General features: G+C 34.7%; 3 protein-coding genes across 5 annotated transcripts in view; 1 reads left to right on the top strand and 2 right to left on the bottom strand.

Moving 5' to 3' along the window:
- Positions 1 to 5,226: 5,226 nt before the first annotated feature.
- LOC144838862 (adenylate kinase 8-like) lies at positions 5,227 to 10,818 on the bottom strand. The gene is made up of 10 exons (XM_078694378.1): positions 10,689 to 10,818; positions 9,982 to 10,066; positions 9,320 to 9,483; positions 8,606 to 8,756; positions 7,975 to 8,046; positions 7,245 to 7,448; positions 6,984 to 7,115; positions 6,537 to 6,626; positions 6,095 to 6,236; positions 5,227 to 5,703 (listed from the first exon to the last, which is right to left on the bottom strand). The coding sequence occupies exons 1-10, from the start codon at positions 10,770 to 10,772 to the stop codon at positions 5,379 to 5,381; spliced, it is 1,449 nt and encodes a 482-aa protein (XP_078550504.1). The 5' UTR covers positions 10,773 to 10,818; the 3' UTR covers positions 5,227 to 5,378.
- Positions 10,819 to 13,683: 2,865 nt separating this feature from the next.
- Positions 13,684 to 16,999, top strand: LOC144837373 (barH-like 1 homeobox protein). The gene is made up of 4 exons (XM_078692446.1): positions 13,684 to 13,834; positions 16,114 to 16,435; positions 16,826 to 16,937; positions 16,988 to 16,999. Exons 1-4 carry the CDS (start codon positions 13,684 to 13,686, stop codon positions 16,997 to 16,999), a joined length of 597 nt encoding a protein of 198 aa, XP_078548572.1.
- LOC144838860 (ATP-dependent DNA helicase DDX31-like) overlaps positions 16,275 to 21,048 on the bottom strand; it is an 87,611-nt gene continuing 82,837 nt past the window's right edge. For 2 of the 3 annotated variants that reach the window (XR_013611720.1, XR_013611719.1), the window contains 2 exons: positions 16,807 to 17,065; positions 16,275 to 16,394 (listed from right to left, as the gene is read on the bottom strand). Coding sequence is in view for 1 of the 3 variants with exons in the window: in XM_078694372.1 (XP_078550498.1) it covers positions 17,053 to 17,065 (13 nt within the window). In the remaining 2 variants the exon portion in view is untranslated. Of the gene's footprint in view, positions 16,395 to 16,697; positions 17,066 to 21,048 lie in introns of those variants that run through there. The other variant, XM_078694372.1, reaches the window with a different exon arrangement.

Below are 21,048 nucleotides of genomic sequence, written 5' to 3'. Positions count from 1 at the left end.
TGTAGATCAGTCCATTAATATTAGGGAATTCAATATTGTTGGTAATTATGTTATCAATTAACGTTGAGGAGGTTTGTGTAATACGGGTGGGTCTGTGGATTAAAGGAAGGAAGAAATTACTAAATAGTAAGTTGACAAAGTGTCTTGACTGATTATTGGACTGATGTTTTAAAATGTCAATATTAAAATCCCCCAATAAATAAATATGTTTGTTTTCACTGGACAAGTTGTTTAATAAGGCGTCAAACGATTCAATAAAGTTATTTGCATCTAAAGAGGGGGCCTTGTAGATGACACCAACAATAATACTTTTCCCAGATTTTCTTTCAATTTCGATAAAAAGTGATTCGTATACGGAACTATCAGATAGTAGATCGACCCTTTCTTTAAATTTAATACCATTTCGGATATAAAAGCCAACACCTCCACCAGCCCTCCCAGGTCTGTTCTTATGAATAAAGGAATAGTGTTCAATTTGTGCTAGGGGATTATCATCCTTTAACCAAGTTTCTGTAATACCAATTACATCAAAGTTATGGTTAAGGGATTTTAATAATATTTGAATGTTATTTATATTATGTAGTAAGCTTCGGGCATTGATATGGAGGGAAGAAAATATTTGTTTATGATTGTCACTTTCACTTAGACAGGCGATTTGTTCAGGTTGGTAGTATTCACAATTTGTTTGGCTGGAAGAAAAAAAATAGGAATCTGGGTTGAGATTTTGTTCATGTTTATCATATGATGAATAAGGATTAAAAATTTGATTATCTAATCGGTTTTGTTTATCATTGTTATTTCCAGTAGGTAGGTTCATTTGGTTTTGTTTACACAGACACACACAAAACTAAACAGGAAGGTCGAAACATGGAGTAGACTAGCGATGTAAACAAAAAAAATATCTTTAAAGGTCACTTTAAAATGTGAAAAATTGGAAACAGTACTCGTAGTAATAATAATAACTGAGTCATAGAGAGATATACATTTATATTAAGTTCAACAAATCATCAAAACCGGTGTCAATGGAGTACACCAGCATTAATAGTGAGGTGAAATAAATCAATTGTTCAAGCAAGATAAAACATTGTTCGGGATACAGTAACGGGAACCAGTGCTGTAATGTAATAAAAAAAAAAAAAAAAAAAACGTCTGTAAAGTAAAAAAGTTAGTATTTAATTTGAAGAAGTTCAGATTTTGTCAAGTTCAGTTAGTGAAGAAATAGAAATAATTACTTCCCTGTCGTTCTTGTCCACTGTTGCCGAAATTCTCCCATCTATTGACCAAACATTTTTTATTTTTGGGTGTTGTTTGGCCTTAGCAAGTAGGTTACGCTTCATCAGAGTCAGGTCCTCTTGTATTGAGATACCACATCCTTTGAGCTTCCTGCGTGCAGATATAACTTTCTTCCTACTCCTGTAGGATGTAAATTTTACAATGATGGGTCTGGGTCTGCGTGCATTTCCATTCCTGGGTCCGGTTCTATGGGACCTGTCAATATCTAGATTGGTAATATTAACTCCCAGTTTACTGCTTGCTAGGTCAAGTACGATTTGGTCTGTATCTTCTTGTTTAGTTTCAGGTATTCCAAACACTCTCAAACAATTTCGCCTTGAGTATTGTTCTAAGTCGTCAATAAGTTCACCTTGTTTTTTTATCTGCCTCTGTATTTCATCCATAAAGGAATTTTCAGACGCAATGTTGCATGACATATCAGCCATTTTATTCTCACAATCGAAAATTTGACTTTCCAGGTGGTCGAGCCTATCCATTGTTTTCGCCATGATCTTGTTTACAGACCTATTAATTGCATCGGCGAAATTATGACTTTCGAGGGCTACGGATACTTGTTTGCTTATAAGATCAGCTATTAATGGACCTTCGAATGCCTTCCTAACGCTGTCCTCAATAAATCTGGCTAGATCCGGACTACTTATCACGTCAGACAATGCCTTGGAATGTCTTGTTGCCTTGCCTGCGTTAGTGGCGGGAGCTTCCTTTGTGTTGGTAGCCATGAGGCTAGCTCGAATAGGCACAGAGTTGAGACTAAAAAACAGTAGTAAAAGTACCTTAAATGCTCCAAAACTTATATGTATCAGTATAATATGTTACTTAGCGACCAGATAAGCGATAAAAGTCAAATTATAACATCGGAATTAGCCTCAAACTTAAAATGAATGAAAAGCCTAGCGGAGCTCGGTAAAAAGCACGTCCGTTCGACACAAAGGCTATTTCGTTATTACATTATGCAACCAAATGCAAATGCATTTCAATAAAATAATATTGACATTTTTAATCACCATGTGGATATAGCCAAGCCAAATTGTAAATAGCGCCACCTGTGGTTGCCACGTGCGTTGCGCGCGGTTTATATAAAACTCTATGACAACGCGTGTAGGTGGCCACGGATACGAATGACAACAAACCGCATTACTTTTTACTGAACTCAGCTTGCTGAAAACGTAAAATATTTTAAAGCTTACATTTATCATGGATATCCAAACAAGAATCAGAGAATTCATTGAAAAACGATCCAAAAATAAGGCGACAAGGGTAAGAATTTTAAAAATAATATAAATTTTGTAGGCCTAGTTTATCACCCAGTATCATCACCACTCCATCCACGATGAAGAAGGACGACGACGGACATCAATGGTGTTCATAATATAGTTAGGGCCTACTCTGTGCCATGCCATCAATATTACAATGATTTTATATAAATTTCACTTCAACCTTCATCTAAAGAACATTTTGTTTTCTCTTTTGTAGGAGGGTCGCCCATCTTCTCCTTGGTGGAGACGATTCTCTCGCTTTAGGAAGTATTTCAAACGACAGAGGAAAAACAGGGTAAGAAGAACGAAATACGCAATAATACCAAGTGTTTAAATAGGAGGCCTACACGTCGATATCGGATACTTAATTGCAATTTTTTGATCTCATTTTAATGTATGTTTCTTTGATTAGGTTTATCCACAAGTGCAAGAAGAAAGCAGTTCACAGAATTATGGGACAGAATCTTCAAAAGTTCAATGCCCTGTTGAACTGTTCCTTGCATCATCTTTTAAAGAAAAGATAAATGGCCTGCCTCGTCAACGATCTGCTGAACAAGAAGGGAGTGACGTTGTTGCAGACACCACCTCTGGCGAAAGTCATCAGGAACTGCCATTGCGAAAGAGCATCGCATGGACTGTGTCTTTAAATGACACTGATGAGAATCCTACAATCTCATCCAGCAGCAGTGAACCTGTTGATGCCAAGGTACTTTGGAATCTGGTGAACGCCGACTCGTCAAATGTGACCGATGACGAATGGGCGAGTTTCAACGATGTCTCCGCCGTCGATGATGTTGATGCCGATCATGAGGATAGATCTGCGTTGTCAAAGAATCTTCAATCTCTCCAAGACTACACAGAAGAGATGACGTACATGCTTCATCGTGCCAACGTCACATGGTCCCAAACCTGCCGAGGACCATTTCCGCATCTGAAATACCTTACCAAGGAACAAGTGATCGAGATAATGTCACATGACTGTACCAACATCACCGACCGTATCAAATTTAAGATTTACACTGCCATGAAGAAAGTCACCGACTTAAACCGTGCGATTGACGACCACCTGGGCATGCAGATTAACTTCAGAGACGAACTTGAACATGACAGGGAGTTGAGAGAAAAACGTCCTAAACGAACCGAGTTGGTATGGACATACATGGAACCAAAGGCATTTCCAACCATGAACTTTAAAGGTGATTTGGAAATGGTTGAAGAAGAGGTAGCTGTAGATGCATCGGCTTACGACGATTGAAGAATGAATGGGGAAAAGAATTGGTTATACAGTAGTATACAGTGTGTAGTTGGGATCGAATCATCAACAAATCGTAGAAGCAACTTCTACAATCAATGTCTATTGAACATTTACTGAACTTTTAATACAATCACAGAAACTTTTGAACGAAGATATTTTTAGAATCATGATCTGACGATTGCAGCACTCAACGACTGAAATACAGAGCAAACGGCGCAAAAGGCGATGTGTGCTTTCCCGGTTATCAACACTTTGAATTCACGATATTTGTAAAATAGAATGTATACATATAATTTCAAAAATATATTTTTCCACATGAATTGTTGCAATAAATATACAATAAATATAAACCATTTGTTTTAATCCATTTTCGTTTGAATTTACTGTAATAAAAAATAATCAACTTTCACACCGACATACAGCCAATGAACATAAGACCAATGAAGATATGAAAAACACATCTCATGACCTGAGGTAACTCCTGACTTACTACAGCACTGTAAAACAAATAATCAAAAGGATTTTAAGCAAGACTTTATTGAATCATATTTACAAATTAAATTAATAATAAGTTGACAAATGTTTGTAAACTATGAACAATTCACGAAAAAATATAATTTAAGAGTTATCTAACCTTTTTGAAATAATTTTAAAAAGTTACATAACTTGTTTACTCTTCAATTATATTTTCTTGAATTTCGCGATATATAATTTGTAAAATAGAATTTGTACATATAATGAATACACTGAAATATATACAAATAATAGAAACTATTTGTTGTTTAAAGATGTATTGTCCCTTGAAACACAAAAAAATGAAGGTCAAAACATTCTAAATTTAAATTGGCCATATCAAAGTAATATTAAAGTTATTCACTTTAAGTCGAAAATTCGAGCCAAAAGCAACAAGTTTACATAATTAACAGGTAAATTAGTTTGATTACATTTTGTCTGGAAAATCATCGCGAGCGACAGTAAACAAAGATTTCAAACGACGAGTACGCATTATGCATATGCTAATTAGGATTGTTTACAACTCGTCACGGTTGAGAAGGTATTTTCACACAGATCATGAGGAAGTTTTATGATTATGCATACAGAGTAGCCAAACAAGCGCGTTTCATTATGGGGTATGTTTTGATCGAAAACTTTGACTGGAAGTCAGAGTTATTTTTTTAACAAAAAAATGTCTGTATTTCAGTTAAATGATTTTTTTTTCGACAAATTTTTGGTGATAGTAAATAACTATTATGATACTTCAAAATTACCCACCTTTTTTCGAAATCTGTTATTTTTTTTTTTTTTGGAATTAGTCAAAGGGACAATACATCTTTAATTCATTTTCGTAATAATGATCAACTTTAAACTGAGGCAACTCAAAAAGCTGACCAGAAGAAAGTGAAATATTCATTTATTATTTAAAAAAAAACACCAGAAATACTTAATAATCTTTATAAAAGTTACAAGTGTGAAGAAAACTGTACACAGTAAGAATAAATGGTCTTATTTCAAAGGAGGATATTTACTGGGTACACCTTCTTATCCAATAGTGTATGACTGCAGCACACGGGGTATCAATCCCTATCCAGATTAGTGGGCAGCTGACTAACCAACATACTTTCCACAAATTCAAAGACTGTATGAGGATCCTGATCAGCATTGATATGTTGTCCTGTTTGATAATAATCCGATAGCTCTTCCACATAAGCGTTATACGCAGCCAATCTTTTTTGAACGGCATCGTCGGAGTCTTCAGGGTGTCTCTGACATCGTTCTTTAATCTGGTTTGAATGAGGAGGGTTGTAGAGGGTGTGGTATATGATACCGGTTACAGGGTCAGTCATGCGTAACGTTAACCTCTCATATACCGAGTCATTTGGAACGTCTAGATAGAACACTCTGTAAAATTTCAAATCAGAAGAATAATTTTGATGACAAAAGCTGTCTATACTATCAAACGTTATGTGACAAAAAATGTGATGTGCTCACCATTATATGGAAAACCCTACGAAATAGCAAAATTGTTAAAATACCACAAACCAGACTTACTCTCTTACACTATATAACTCGTTTGTCAAAAAAGCATGATGTGTTCAAATATGGTAGTGATACTGTATGTTGTGATCGTGTCCATACATGGACGATTCATATTTTCTGTCACATGAAGTTTTATAGTGTTGACAGAGCTTTAAATATGGTTTATATAAGAGCTATTCAATATGGTGTGTCTGTGCCACAGACAATGGATGCCAGGGTCTTTGGCTGGAGAGACATGTACACTCTTTCTTACCTGTTGGGTTCATATCCAGCAGTTTCAAGATTCTCTGCTTGCTCTCTTGTACGTGGGAAACCTCTCAACACCCAACCTCTCGTCACACAATCTATCTGACTCAGACGGTCCTCTATGAGTTTCAGCATAAGATTATCTGGTACTGTACAATAATACAAATTTAAATGAAATAAGAATGTCTATGCCTGTGCGCAATTTTATATATAAGATGTAAGTTTTTAGCATACAATTGGCTGGGACTCCCCGATAGAATAATAATAAAAAGCTTTAAAATAAATTAGAATAAGATAGTCCACGCTTATGCCTGTGTGGAATTTTATAAGATGTACATTATCTATCAGATTCAGATTGCCTGGGATTCTATACAATAGAAGAATATTAAGAGCTTTAAAATTAAATTTTATTTACAATTACATAAAATAAAATATTGCGAAAGGCTTACCTGGCATATCCCTGTTGACATATGGCTTGATGGCTTCTCCTGTCTTGGACTCGTTTGCAATGGCCTCTTTGACAAGCTGACCAGACGATACTAAAATATAAGATAACATATGTAACTATAAGTATCTGAAGAAGATTTCAAGGTGATTAATGAGGGACAAACGAGCATAGGCCTCTTGAAAACCAAGGTAAATCCAATTAAAGAACAAACATTCAGATTGTTTGTGCTTTGAATCATAGAGGTAGCATATGATTAACTTTGATCAATAAATATATAAACAAATACATTAGAAACAAATTTCAGAACTATTTAATTGTTAGCAAAAGCATTATTGCTTAATTATTCCAACCATCAAATATAAAACATCTGTTTTTAATTTAATGAAATGAGAATGCAAATATTGAATAAACATGTGATTATTATTTGAAATTGCAGAAATAAACTTACCACTAATGACGTCATATTTATTGGCCAACAACGCAGCTTGGACACTTTTACCACATCCAGTCGGACCAAGGAGCACAATACGTGGTATGTGTGGAGCAAGACTTCGATGCTTGGAACTCAAAGCTGTTATAACTGAAAAAAAGAAAGAAACTACAATTGTACTAAAGTTGTAAAAAGGGTATAGTAAGATTATAATAAAGTGCCTCTCAATACATTAAACTACTGTATATATGAAATAAGAACATTCTGTTTTAGTTTTACCTTGTGAAAATACATCAGCCTTCGGTTGATCTGCATTGATAACCTTAGTAAATTTCTGATAGCATCGTTTGAGTCCATCTATATGTCTGTGGTAGAGGATGAGGCGTTGAGTCATCTCTGCCTCTGTACACCCTTCTGGAGGTTCAACCAACCTCTTTTCAACCTCGCTGTTTGACGGGTAGTCAAATGTTGTATGGTACACATCTTAAAAAGGAAAAAAAAGAGGAAATTGATTTGTTAACTTTGGGTTTTTCATGTTTTTATTTTGGGATATTGTGTATTGGGCTGGGAGAAAATATTAGAAAATGGGATAAGAGCAGATTTGTGAGGTTGCCGAGTAGGATAGAAAGCAATTGCTTCATGATGTCTTCAGACACTGCCATGAACGACTTCAGAGTATATTGGAGTACACATCTGCTCCATGCCGACATTACCAGTGCAGTTATTATTGTTAGAAGTTGTAGAACAAAAGTTAATGCGCACACGGACAGTTAGAAGTACTCAATCTGTCCAGGCAGGATGAGATTACATTTAAAAGTAGGCTGGCCTTAATTTTGTTAGTAATGGTATTTCTATTTTTTTTAAATTATTGTGTATTTCATTAATTAGGATTTGACTCTGTTTTAATATACATTACCTTATTGGAATGCATGTACATATTTGGGTCATATACCGTCAACTTCCTAGTTGTTTTGTGGGAAGCGCTAAATTTTTCAGAACGAAACCTTACCTCCTGTTTGTGGATCAACTCTTTTCCCCATTTGCCTCTCAATGAGAACTGTATCTGGTGCATCAAGAATAACTACAACACAAACAAATCAAATTCAATACCAAATACAAAAAAATCTTTTTTCTCTTTCATCAACTTTTAAAAGATTGTCTGTATTTATAATAACAAGACCATTGCTTCTTGTAATAAAAGAATGGCCTCAAGACACTTGACTTGGCGTAATCAATTAAAATAGGACACTTTTCAAACTATACGAAATTGTGATTATTTAAGTTATACCCTTTAAAAATGTATTGTCCCCTTGAAAAAAGTATTATTTTTCTTTTTTTGAAGATGCTATTTTAATGTCACATAATATTCACTTTGACCAAAAATTGGATAAAAAAAAAAAGATTTATCTGAAAAAACTGTAATTTACAGAAAAAATAGTAAAATTGGCTGCCATCCAATGAGTTTTTTGTTTAATTTAACTGTTTATTTTGTCATTATAAGTGAAAACATAATTTTCCCATTTTTTTCCCTACGGAAGTGATTAACTTTGATTTTATTAATCTTCATTTTTCATAATTTTGGGGGACAATACATCTTTAAATATAAGCATTTGCAAGTGCATTTTTTAAACTGTCCTTACCAAAGTGCTTTGGCGAGATGCCAACCTGCTGCAAAGCCAATCCTTGTTCTCTGTTCTCAGGGAATCCTTCCATCACCCATCCCTTCTTGATGCAATCAAACAGTTTAAGTCTTGCTTGTAATAACTGCACCCATAGTTCCATCGGTATGGACTGTGATAATTTAAGTAGAAACCAATCAATTTTATTTGTTGTCTCATTTAATATGATTTTTTTTTTTGAGGAATCGGAAGAGTGAATAAAAAACAATTTTCACACGCTTTTTAAAGCTCTGTCTACACTATCAAACTAGTTTGACAAAAAAAGTGTGATATGCACAAATATGGTAGTGATATGACAACATCATGTCCATATATGGGCACATCACATTTTTTTGTCACATAAAGTGTGATAGTGTAGACAGACCTTAAGGTGTACATATTGATAAGAAACCCAAAGCCAGAACTATTTTGTAACCCCCACCTGACTAGGGGTTGGATTGACACAGCACTGTTCATTGATGTGACATACCATCTAGGTTTTTTGACGCACCCCTTTGCCAATAATTATATGTAAATGATGCACCTCTCCTCCTGGGGGTCGTATAGTGGGTCATACAAGTGCATTACTCTGCTTAATTTTTTGTGTATAGGATTTTCAATTGTTAAATATAATAAATAATAATTTCATAAAGAAAGGAGAATAATTGAAAGCGGGTATGAAGATTATCAAAATACCTGTTTCTTGTCTATGATTGCCCTGGCTTTGGCCGCCAATGGGGACACATCATCCTCTAACAGAATCTGTGGAGTGATGTGAGCTGTCCTCAGTTTGGCAGACACCATCTTACCTATTGTTGTCTTACCAGAGGCAGGAGGACCCTGGATGACAATAGCTGGAACTAGAATAAAGTTGAATATGAAATATTGTATTATTATTTCTTTATACTGGGTAGCTTTTCAGTCAAAGACTGTTCTCCCAGAGGTGTATACACCGGGGTAACCCAATAATCGTCTCAAAAGATGTACTAGTGCACAAGCCATTTGTGTACACTGGACCTACGGTTTATAGTCCTTATTGAGAAGACTCCACCAGAGTCATGAAGCGTGTGAGCCTTGAACCCTTGCCGATGTTATGGCTACAGATTACGGTTCCACTGTCTTAACCGTTTGGATACGCACTCAATGAATGGGTTAGGTTGATTATCTTTGAGTAGGGTAGATCAAATTTAATAATTCAGTTTTTTAAAATTATTCGGTCGATTTTGCTGATGGCTGATAAAATCAAAGCATGGAAAATGCCAAAATAAGTTCAGGGTTATTTTACCACCAGGGAAGAGTAAACTTACAACAAAATTAAAAATGTAATTTTCCCTGATTTTTACTGTGTACTATCTTACCATCATCGTCTTCTCGTTTTAATTCCTCAAGCATAAAAGTTAATGGATCTTCTGGCTTTTCCATAAGGAGTCTTGCAATCAGTCGCTAAAATTATAAAACAAAATTAATAATAAATATTCCCCCGCACCATGGATAATAAAAATCGCAGCCTAAATATAGGCGCGCCTAGGCCTAGTAGTAGGTCTATCTATAGGAGGCCTATGTTTTTAATATATTGTTGTACAGTAGGCTAGTTATACTTTTAATATTATTTTAATTTATTATGTATGTCTGGTTTGTATTTTTTTAAATGTTCACTTTCACAATTTTGATACAATTCAGTTCTTGACTTTAATATCAAGATGCTTTTATATATAGGCCTAGCTAGCCTAGTAGTAGTACTATAGGCCCTAATAACTAGCCTAGCCTCGAGCCTAAATTTGTTTAATTATATACTATAGAGGCCCTCCTATCTATTATTTATTAAATAGAATGATAGTAATTAATAGTAATATGCCTTGGCAAAGTCTCCATTATTATCAAATCTAGGGCATATGTAGCCTAGACCTGTTAGAAGCTAGGCCTAGCCTATGCAATTACTCAATCATTATAGACTGAAGCAGCCCCTCGGCCCGCCCGGTGTATTCCTCACAATACACACACACGGGAGGCCTAGCCTTGCCACCTACTTCAGCCTCTAAACGTTCATTAATAGTATTTAACTCACCCTGTATAGTTCGAACAATTCATGTTTCTGAGCATAAGTTGCAAATTGTGGTGGTATACGTAATGGCCTTTTTGTAGCATCCATTTTAACGTCTTTTATAGGAAATTTCTCAAATGCAAGATTGTTTTTGTTTTTGTTGCTAAGCTAGGCGAATTTTGTAATGAAGAGCGCCACCAAAAACAAGTGAACCAAATCGTTGAAACATGATCGAATCATCCGCACACTTTCTGATATTATAGCACATAATAAAATCATAATATTATTAAGATTTAGAATATCTATAAATTTCATTAATTAATTATGGGATCACGTACATTAACATTTTCAACTCCATATCTTCATAAATGTTTTCTCAAGTCTCTAATATTTAATTTTTATTCTATTTAAATCTTTCTTTAATTCTAAATAATTATCCTTTAAACACAAACTTGTATCAATTTTATTTGTTTAAGTTATTTTAAAATGATATTATACAGTATTAACTATTTGTATTTCTGTTAAAGGAAAATCTTCTTAAATTTCAGGAACAATATTGGCCAATTAGGAATTCGAGGCATAGGCATCAAATTGAGGCAGTTTAAATTATTTTTTTCCACAGAAAATACAATTATGCATGTAAAGTTGATTCTAATTCGATTGGTTAGAGTATTTAAAGGTTATAGAGAGGGTTGTTTGGGAGGGGATAGTGGTTGGATAATGGGTAGGGTGGTTAGACAGTGCAATGATAATATCGATAAGGCGATTGAGAACGTATATTAGCAAAAAAACCAACAAAACAAATGCATATAGTAGGCCTAATAATACAACAGGGTACGGATGTAATTTGTATAGGCCTCGCATATCGTTCTATTTGATCAATTTCAAGCTCAGGGGACGAAATCAAAGTAGGTCTAATGTCCGGACCTACATTGTTTTCTAATAGCACCCAAATAGGTCATGGGTCAAACAGATATGTCAAAACTTTGACAAACTGTACTAATCAAGGGTGTGATGAAAACAAACACAATTGACAAGTTTATCAGCAAAGTAAACTAAAAGTGAGTAGATGCGAAAATAAATGGTTTTCTCGGGAGAGTTTAGTGGAGGTGACGACAGACGCGATGGTAAATGACCCGTGTCATGGATAGACCCCTTTGTTGCACTGGTCTATTTTCTTGAAGGATTTGTGGCCAAAAAGACGATTTACGTAGAAAAAGTTGACTCACACGCGACTGAAAGTATAACAAATATCATTGTGGTTTGTAAGACTGACTGACATTTTCTGAGACATGTCGTCATTATTCTCTTTTTATACAGTTTACAAAATAAAACAAACATCTAGGCCCTATACGATGACATTTAAATTAACTTTACTCACGCTCTACTCTCTACAACGAATTTACTTAAAATACCCGATTTTACATTTCTGGTGTTTGTATTCAACTTCAGATTTTCATTTTCATGCTATATAGAAAACATTATCTATAGTACTATATACCCACCAACTTGCTTGCACTTTTTTCACTTTCTAGGGAGTCACCGTATCATGGTATTACATTGGTTAAACTACCTAAACTACTGAAAAATAATCTATCTGGCTTTTATAGCAGAATTTTGCTACATTTTGTATTTGGTCAAAATGGAAATGTTTTTTTCGTTGTGATTTCTGTTGTTTTATTAGGCCTATACATCTTTCTCAATTCAGGCGAGTCATCAATTCAACAATCAGGGCACTCGTCACTGTCTAAGTTCAAGAAATATTGAGGTTAACTAAACTAATAATTAAAATTAAGTTTCTGTTTTGTGTTGGCCCTTATGAGTCACGCAATAATGGATATATCTGCAGTTATACAAAGATTTAGTGTTGGCATACCGATAGAAATTAACACCATTGCTTTTCTAATTAACTAAATTGGCGAATAGTAGATCCGTCATCGCTTCTTTGATTATAGTTATTGTGGTACTCGATGTGTGTTACTATTATACACTGTTACCAACGGAAATTCTTTGCGATGATCAGAAACCATTCCTACACTGTCATCAGTCTAACGAGCTTCTTTCAAATAAAACGTCCAATTAAATGAATGCACACAAACCGTAACTTAATTGATACCTCACCCATCTCGCGGGGATGGTTAGCCTGTCAATAACGCATCGTATTTGTTGTTTAGAGAGCTTAGCTCTACGTGTCTAATAAATCACTAGGCCTGAATCTCACTGATCGCCACCACCAACTAAACGCTTTAATTATCAACAATTAGACGGACACGGAGGAAATGTGACAACAATAATTGGCTATTAATGGGAATTACTGAATCTTAGGCCATGATGTATTGCCGAACTGTCCATAATGTGTGCAAATACCGGGCTAATAGGATACCCGAGCAGGTATAAATTGGACAAGTTTAACAATTCCTCATTGAGGAAAAGATCATTGAAACTCAAGAGAACTAAGCGGTATTTCTTAACTTTCAACAAGATATACACACGCGTTGCTGCCACGCGTACAAACGTTGATATACTTATCTTGATAACTTATCAAGATAAACAGACAGCGCGGTATCTTACTGGAGTGTTTAACGATTCTCCATTGAGGTAAAGATTGTTGAAACTCCGAGAGCTAAGTGGTTCAACAGGATACACACGCGTTGCCACGCGTACAAACGTTGATATACTTATCTTGATAACATATCAAGATAAAGAGTTAGAGTGATATCTTAAAACCAAGAAACATCTTCAGATGCTTTAATAACTTTGACAAAACGGCAAGACATCTTTGTTTCGCACATCTAAAGAAACATCATCGGTATAACTTCGAAGGAAACGAAAACGTTTTTCGTCGAAACAACAAAACAAATTTCGTTCAACTTAACTTTTGATGCAGCAAATCGAATTATTTCGAATATCTTTAAAAGAGATGTGATTGCCGAACGGTTGGAATTCAAACAAAACTTGTTTTCGTTAAACACATTTGTATATTTTCAAAATTATTCCTTATTCCTCTCCTTTTCGGACAATGGCGAATTATATTCCAACAAGAAAGCGGTCGTTCTTCATCCGAGATATTCTAGGTTCGGCATTTGAGGATGAAACCAACAGACCAGTTGTTACAGCTACAGGAAAGCCGTTTCCATTTCCCAACGATCCGATACTTTCGAAAATACACGGTAAGTTGATATTCTGTTTATCACCTAACGAAAAACCAAACTTAAGAAATGTATACTTTTTTGAGAGTTTCAATTTTAAATACCTATATCCTATTTATATCTTTATATTTTTATAATTCTTTGTTATGATTTTTCGTCTTGTCTTGCTGAGGACCAAATAAAATCAGCCCACGCTGGCCGAGTCACACTCTTGAAATATGGTGAAATAAATAAATAAATAAATAAATAATTTGATAGGGCTCCAATGATTAGCCTTTATTTCGACTGTTGCTTGATAATTGGAACAAAACTAAATAAAATATCAACGTATAAGACAACGACAAGTAGTGTGTAACAAAATTCCGAATAATAGATAAATAATTTGATATAATTTAGTATGTCATGTATAGGGCGCGGCCTTGTTAGAATTGGTCATAATAGCAAAATAGTTATTTTAAAGTTATACTTATATTCTGTTTATTCTGAATCAATTTATTTTTAATCTGTTTATAAGTACAGGTCTATACCTGTTAATGTTAATAATATTTGCCAATCTTTAAAATGAATTTAATAAAAGAATTTATATTGTTATTTTTGATAATGGACAAAAGCATTTCAGTATTTCAGTAGTGTTTTCTTAAATCGATCATAATGCATTCAATTCAATTTCAATTCAATTTCATTTTATTTCGGAAATATCATCCATATAAATAAACTTATAAACCATAAAACTAAACTTAAGTATATAGAATGCTTCTCCATCTACAATACATTTTGGAGTTATGGAGCATATGTTTGCAAACACAAGCAACAAGGATGTTACCACTATTCAACATACGTTGCATGAAACTATAGGTAGATTTTCGCATGTACTCGTTAAAGGAAGGAACACCATGTTCATTACGCACGCTCAAACATAAAATAGTTATGTTCGTTTTTTAATCCATTACAAACTAGCTTTGCCCAGAATCCGGTAACTGAGCATGCCTTGCCAAGATAGGAACTCGTAACAGTCCTTTGATCTTATGCCTGGCTACGACAAATACCAACGGTAATGTAAAAGGGCGTCGAAATGATCATGTCGCAGCCACAGATAAATCCTTTGATCTCCGGAGCTCAGCATCCTGTTGTTAGATTATTGCCTTGGTTTTTGTGAACGGTTCTATCCTACACGTGCACTCATTTCTCACAATTTTTTTATCCGGCCATCGGACCGTAATCCGGGTTAGTGTGAACGTAGCTTTAACCAAGATCATGAAGCATCGGGTGTAATCTTCATTCGCTTTATAATAATTTAATAACCGATCAATCTAAACCCAGATCAAACTGGAATCACAAAGCAAACCAATAAACGATATAGCGCCAGCATAATTGAGTTACCAACCGCCTATGATACTATAAATTTTCTAAATAAACATTAACCACGATAATTCGTTTACATTAGTCCAGTTATCCCGGATAGCTTCGTAAAGACGCGCGCAAAGACGTTTTTAAAGTTCATGTAATCTACTATCACTATCAAGATCAGATAATACCTACAGAAAAATCCATCTTGGCACACGATATCGTGTTTACAAAACCAATGAAATAACGCGTGTAAGTGGTTAATGCATTGAACGGGCATCGGCAAATGTATCATTTAATGATTACAATCATATTAACTCGATTGCGCTGTGAAGGAATCGTTAATAACGTCAAAAGTTGAACATGGTTAACTCAAAATGAAGAAATCGAACAAACATCATTTCACATTATCAAACGATGAGCGTTTTCCAATTAGCAAATTAAAACGCGTATTTGTGCCAAGCGCAGTTTTACTAAAAGTATCGGCGTTTGTGGTGAGTTTAAACAAGAATCTTTCACATCATTAAAAAGACTGTTTTGGCTTGTTGAAGTAATTGATTATTATTATTACATTCGTAATCATGAAATGAAAACTAAGAAATCAAATTGCAATTACATATTCATCATACATTTTAAGATGTTTTTCCGTTATTTACCGTACAATTCGGCAAATTCTAGATAGTGTATTTTATTATCTATTACCACTATCATAGTCAAACTCCGTAATACAGCATATCACATATGATGGCTGTATCATGGCACGTAACTAGACTCTTAACCTAACCTTCCATGATACAAGCACCACAATGATACACATGTGATGCTGTATTACGAACTATCCTATGATACTTCGGAAATAGATAGTAATAGATAGACACACAGCACTGAGAATTGGATTATTGATGAACATTTTAGTAATATTTTATTAAAATATTGTCTTATTTTTCTATTTTCAGCTAAAGCCGTTGAGAACACCTTAAAGTTCTTCCGTCCACGAATTCTAACCATAGATTTAAATCAAAGCTTTTCATTATTGCCGCCAAAATCTGTCAGCCCGGCAGACGATAGACACAGGTCCGAAGCTCCTTTACCGGCAACCCTTCCGATAAAGCCAAAAAGGCCAAGAAGGCGGCGGACAACGTTCACACAATCGCAACTTGTTGTCCTAGAGAAGAAGTTCCGATGCCAGAAGTACTTGAGTGTGGTGGACAGAGGTGAACTGGCGAATAAACTCAACCTGAACGAAACACAAGTGAAGACGTGGTACCAAAACAGAAGGTAAGGTTTCCAATTTTCCGAAATGTTTGAAACTTTACCGGAGATATCTTTTTAGTGGCAAGAATTTGAGGACTTCTTTTCGGACAACTGAATAGTGTTCAGGCCGAACGTAGGCCTTTCATAGCCGAAACCCTGGTGCGAGAAGAGGCAACTTTATGATAGGGATCCCATCTTAAGCTTCAACAAGTAGGCCTATAAAGGACATCAATTCATATCGATTGTATTTTTCGTTGAAATTGAAATTTAATTTGCCGATTCTAAACATACGGTTGGTTACGGGTTGTGCCCGTGCTTTCAAACCACATGTTATCTTATACAGTGGATCAAAACCTAATTGGAATACATCATTAGAAAAGAAAATAAAATCTTACTTGGTTTTGTTTCTTACAGAACAAAATGGAAAAGATTGACAGAACCAAGTGACAGAATGGAACAACTACGGAACCATTTCTGCGATGAAGACGGCTGTCCTGGTAGACTACGAAGACACGTTGATGATCTTGTCAGGCTGACACAAAAGGAGGCTAACAATGACCTTCACAATGAACTTAGCTCATCATTTGAGGCTAAAGTTGATATTTGTAATGAACTGTCTTCTCGGTACGTCTGTCATGACATTAGGCATACAGTCTAATTTGATAAAACATATAAATAGACCGATGAGTAAAACAAGAATAATATAGGTCATATTAACAGTTTTAGTCAAGCAACCTGTATAATATAGCTCTGTTGTCTACACTATCAAACTATATGTGACAGAAAAATATGAAGTGCCCATTTATTATGACGTCATATCACTACGATATTTGTGCACATCACACTTTTTTTTGTCAAACTAGTTTGATAGTGTAGATAGAGCTACATTATTGAAAAATAAAATGTACATAGAACAATGATAATATATTGTATTCATCTTAAATAACTGAAATTTTAACCATTTAACCAGTAAAACCTCTATTAAAGGGACATTTTCAAGACAAAGTTCCCTCGTGGTAGGTGTCATATGGATTGACCGTATAGTCTTAAAACGTGATATCTCGTTCGTTTTCAGAGTGTACCCCAAATAAACGCGTTATACTGTAAAATGAAACATTAATTGTCACAACAAAGAGACAATATTTCATAAAAAAAATCAGTACAGTAATATGAAAATTAATATCTATATTACTACAATTATTATTAATATACAGAACCCCTCCTTTGGGACACCTGGGCCACTATTCCTGTGCAGCAACGAAGGAGAGGAAATGTTATCACTACGACCAACCGATCAGGGATTATTAGGGTATCCCTTCTTTGGTTCCGAAAGCGTCACCTTAAATAGGGATTCTACTGTATGGCATGGTATCATTATTCAACAACAGTACACACGTTTCTGACGTCCTGATACGTATGAAATATGTGAGTGAGCCCTCTCTCTCGCATGTGCGCTGTTGCACAACATGAATCGAAAAAGATAAGAAAATGGGTTCAATATTAATATATGTATAATACTATATGTTGATTACGCATATCATAGTGCTTATTCTAGTAGAATATAAAACATCAATTATAAATCGTATCATAAATCTACTTTGATCATACCTCGGTACTTGGAGGCTATATTTCTTATTCCAAAAAACAAATTCTAACAAAACAAAACAAAATATTATTGTAAAACTAAATACGAGTTTAATGAGGGTGGCGTAAGCACACACAAAAACCTCTCCAAAACGTTAAAGACACAGTTTATGCGTGCGCGTTGAAATGTTGATGACGGAGATCTTTTGTGTACGACACGCGGACGAACAAGTCAACTTTTTTGTAAGCTAGTACCTGCGCATGCGTCGTTTGAAAAACAACTTTATAAACCTTTGTTGTTCGATGTCTCCTATATGAAATATAATCTATATCCAATTTTGTTTACGTCTGAAAGTTTCCTAAGTATTCGTAAACTAATCACTCTTTTATTGCAAAGCCTTCTGGCAATCGTGAAATCTTTAACATCCTGTAGTGAGATATATTATAGCAAACGTTAAACGCGCCCCATTTAACTTTTAGTTGTAAACACCCATTCGAAGCTTTATCAGCGTGAAATTGCAACAAAAAAGATCATTTCCGATTCAAATTTTCGTGTTTCTTTGCCTCTAATAACCCTTAGGCAAAATGCAACAATTGCATAAATGGTTTAGTCATTCGAAATAATATACGTTACACTCCCCTTGTGTTAACTTGTCGACATTGTTTAAATTATAACGTTATACTATAATTAACGAATACGTGTCTCGTTGTATCTATTCGATACCATCATTGTAAGTGTGTGCGTCTTAGAAACGGAAACTTTAATTACTACAGGAACTTAAAGGAGTAGTTCACCAAAATATAAATAGCCGTTTTTATTTATTCACGCCTTTGAAATACAAATATCCCGAATCGCGTGGATAACTTGTTATCGGTATCTCGTCCTTGTACCGAGACGTTTTTCAGTAGCACGCGTTTAAGCTTATAGTTTCTCACTACTTGGACGCACGCACGGACATTAAGCGCAACGCAAGTGATCTGGCCAATCACAAGTGATGGATTATTCGAACTGTTGCTTGTCATTGGTCAACTCGATTTCGTTGTGTCTACGTCCATTGCGTCCCAGTAAAGGAGCCAATCTTCAAACATATTTATATCAGTGGTGTGAATACGCGCCTCTTTAAAAAGACTATTAGAAATTGGCGCGAGTCCTCCGCCGGTATTAAATTGACCATCGAGTTGGACAATCGTTGAGATATTTAAAATCCCTTGTTTAATATCGTTTAGAACACGAACTAGTATAAAAACAGTTCGATCGTGGCGAAATTGATGTCATTTACCTGAAGGACGGACGCCAAACGTCCAGGTTCATTTTGTTTCACTTTATTATGTAGGTTGACCAGTGATAGTCTTCATCAACACAATATTAAACGTCATAAAAACTCAATTACAGATTGTGATAAGATATTAATCATAGTATTCAGTTTCTTGTCATTGTAATTTTTGTTGTAACTTACTGATTAGCTATTTAAGAAGATAACGAAAAAGTTTAGACCAATCCGTAGCGCGACGCTTGTTTACGCGCGCGCGCGTAGTACTCACGACTATTAATATGGTAATTTTAATAATAATAGTGAGGGTGGTCCATCCAGCCGATGCTCAAAAACCCAAAGGTGACAACATACAACCGTGAAATAACATAAAAATCACACAATATACAAATAAATATTGGGAATATAAATAAATATGAAATAATTATAAACAAATATTAAACTACATAAAAACATAAAAAAACAAATAATTATTTCGTTCATAAGAAATAAGACAGTTTCGCATTCATCGCATCAGTTATATTTTAAGATCTTTCTATAAAATGACGTACAATGATTGTTATAAAATATTCCAAAATAATTATTATTAGGCTAATAATTATTATCCAATATGGATTAAAATACCGTGCCTATTCTATGCTCTCCCAATTAACTTCGGAATTTTTAGATGATTATAAACTGGTTTTTGCGTACGCCCTATTACACCCTTTTGTGGGGCCACACGGGCAAACCGAGGTCCAATTTTTTCCGCTTTTAACCCTTTTGTTCACGCAAGAGGCCAGCGCACTCCGGGGTGTTTTTCTTTGGCTCGCTATTGACTCCGATAGCAGTGGTACATATTTTCTTTATACTAATAACTTAAGACACGTTTAAATATTGTATTGAGATCAACAGCTTGAACAATAGTATAATTCTGTATAACTCCTGTGGCGTGCGATGGCGTAGAAGTTGAAGTGGTCGTAGAAAAATAGCTAATGGCGTATGTGTAAAGATTTTTCCGTTTACACTCATTTGGTGAGAATAATATAATCCTGTGCTACAAAGAATCTAATGTAAACCGTGCAAGGTCGGTTGTACTGTACTCTTTACGATAAACAAAATATTGATTCATAAATTATTTTGAAGTGAATTGCAGAAAGATCAAGTGAAACTATAAAAAAGCACAACGGTAAAAAATAACAGAAGATTGTAGCCAAAAATAGTTGATAGCTCATATCCATATTATTTCTTATATTTTTTCTTTATTGACACGCTGGGCAGTGAACAACATGGCACAATGCAGTATATAGTACAATTTTGAAGCATCAATATACACAAAATCTTAAAGAGTCCTAACATGTACTCTAACTGTGTATAATATGCAGATCTGATGGATACTCTGTTACACATTTTAGAGTATAGTTATATATATATATATATATTTTATAAACATCTATATTTTTTTATAAACATCTAAACATTGAATGAAACAACAAAAATTTTTACTATTGAAAATATCGTTGCCCTAGTCGTTGTCATAGATCGATAATTTCATTTCAACTTGTCTGCGATCGATTGGGTTTTTTTATTTTTTTTTATTTTGCAAAAAAATGGACTTTATATTATAACGTAAGTCATGATATAGAGATAAATCATTCGTCCTATTTTCATTATTAATATTCTAAACTATATTTCAAATATTATCTGTAACAACTTCCCTGAGCCACATCGGCTCGCCGGCATAAATGCTAAGTTTTGGTTGATTAAAAAAAATCACTAACCTTGATTGGAAAATAAATTGGT

The sequence above is a fragment of the Antedon bifida genome, chromosome 3 (assembly GCF_963402885.1).
Source record: "Antedon bifida chromosome 3, ecAntBifi1.1, whole genome shotgun sequence".
Taxonomy (NCBI): Eukaryota; Metazoa; Echinodermata; class Crinoidea; order Comatulida; family Antedonidae; genus Antedon; species Antedon bifida.
The sequence above is the reverse complement of the archived record's forward strand: the minus strand, read 5'-3'. Positions and strand labels throughout refer to the sequence as shown.

Bases quoted from the DNA above. Each gene is read 5' to 3' on its own strand.
- LOC144837373 (XM_078692446.1), top strand. From the start codon at position 13,684: ATGGCGAATTATATTCCAACAAGAAAGCGGTCGTTCTTCATCCGAGAT. The intron at 13,835-16,113 runs GTAAGTTGATAT...TTCTATTTTCAG, and splicing joins GATACTTTCGAAAATACACG to CTAAAGCCGTTGAGAACACC. The intron at 16,436-16,825 runs GTAAGGTTTCCA...TGTTTCTTACAG, and splicing joins ACGTGGTACCAAAACAGAAG to AACAAAATGGAAAAGATTGA.
- LOC144838862 (XM_078694378.1), bottom strand. From the start codon at position 10,772: ATGGATGCTACAAAAAGGCCATTACGTATACCACCACAATTTGCAACT. The intron at 10,067-10,688 runs GTGAGTTAAATA...TTATAATTTTAG, and splicing joins AATTGTTCGAACTATACAGG to CGACTGATTGCAAGACTCCT. The intron at 6,237-6,536 runs GTAAGCCTTTCG...ATTATTGTACAG, and splicing joins TGTCAACAGGGATATGCCAG to TACCAGATAATCTTATGCTG.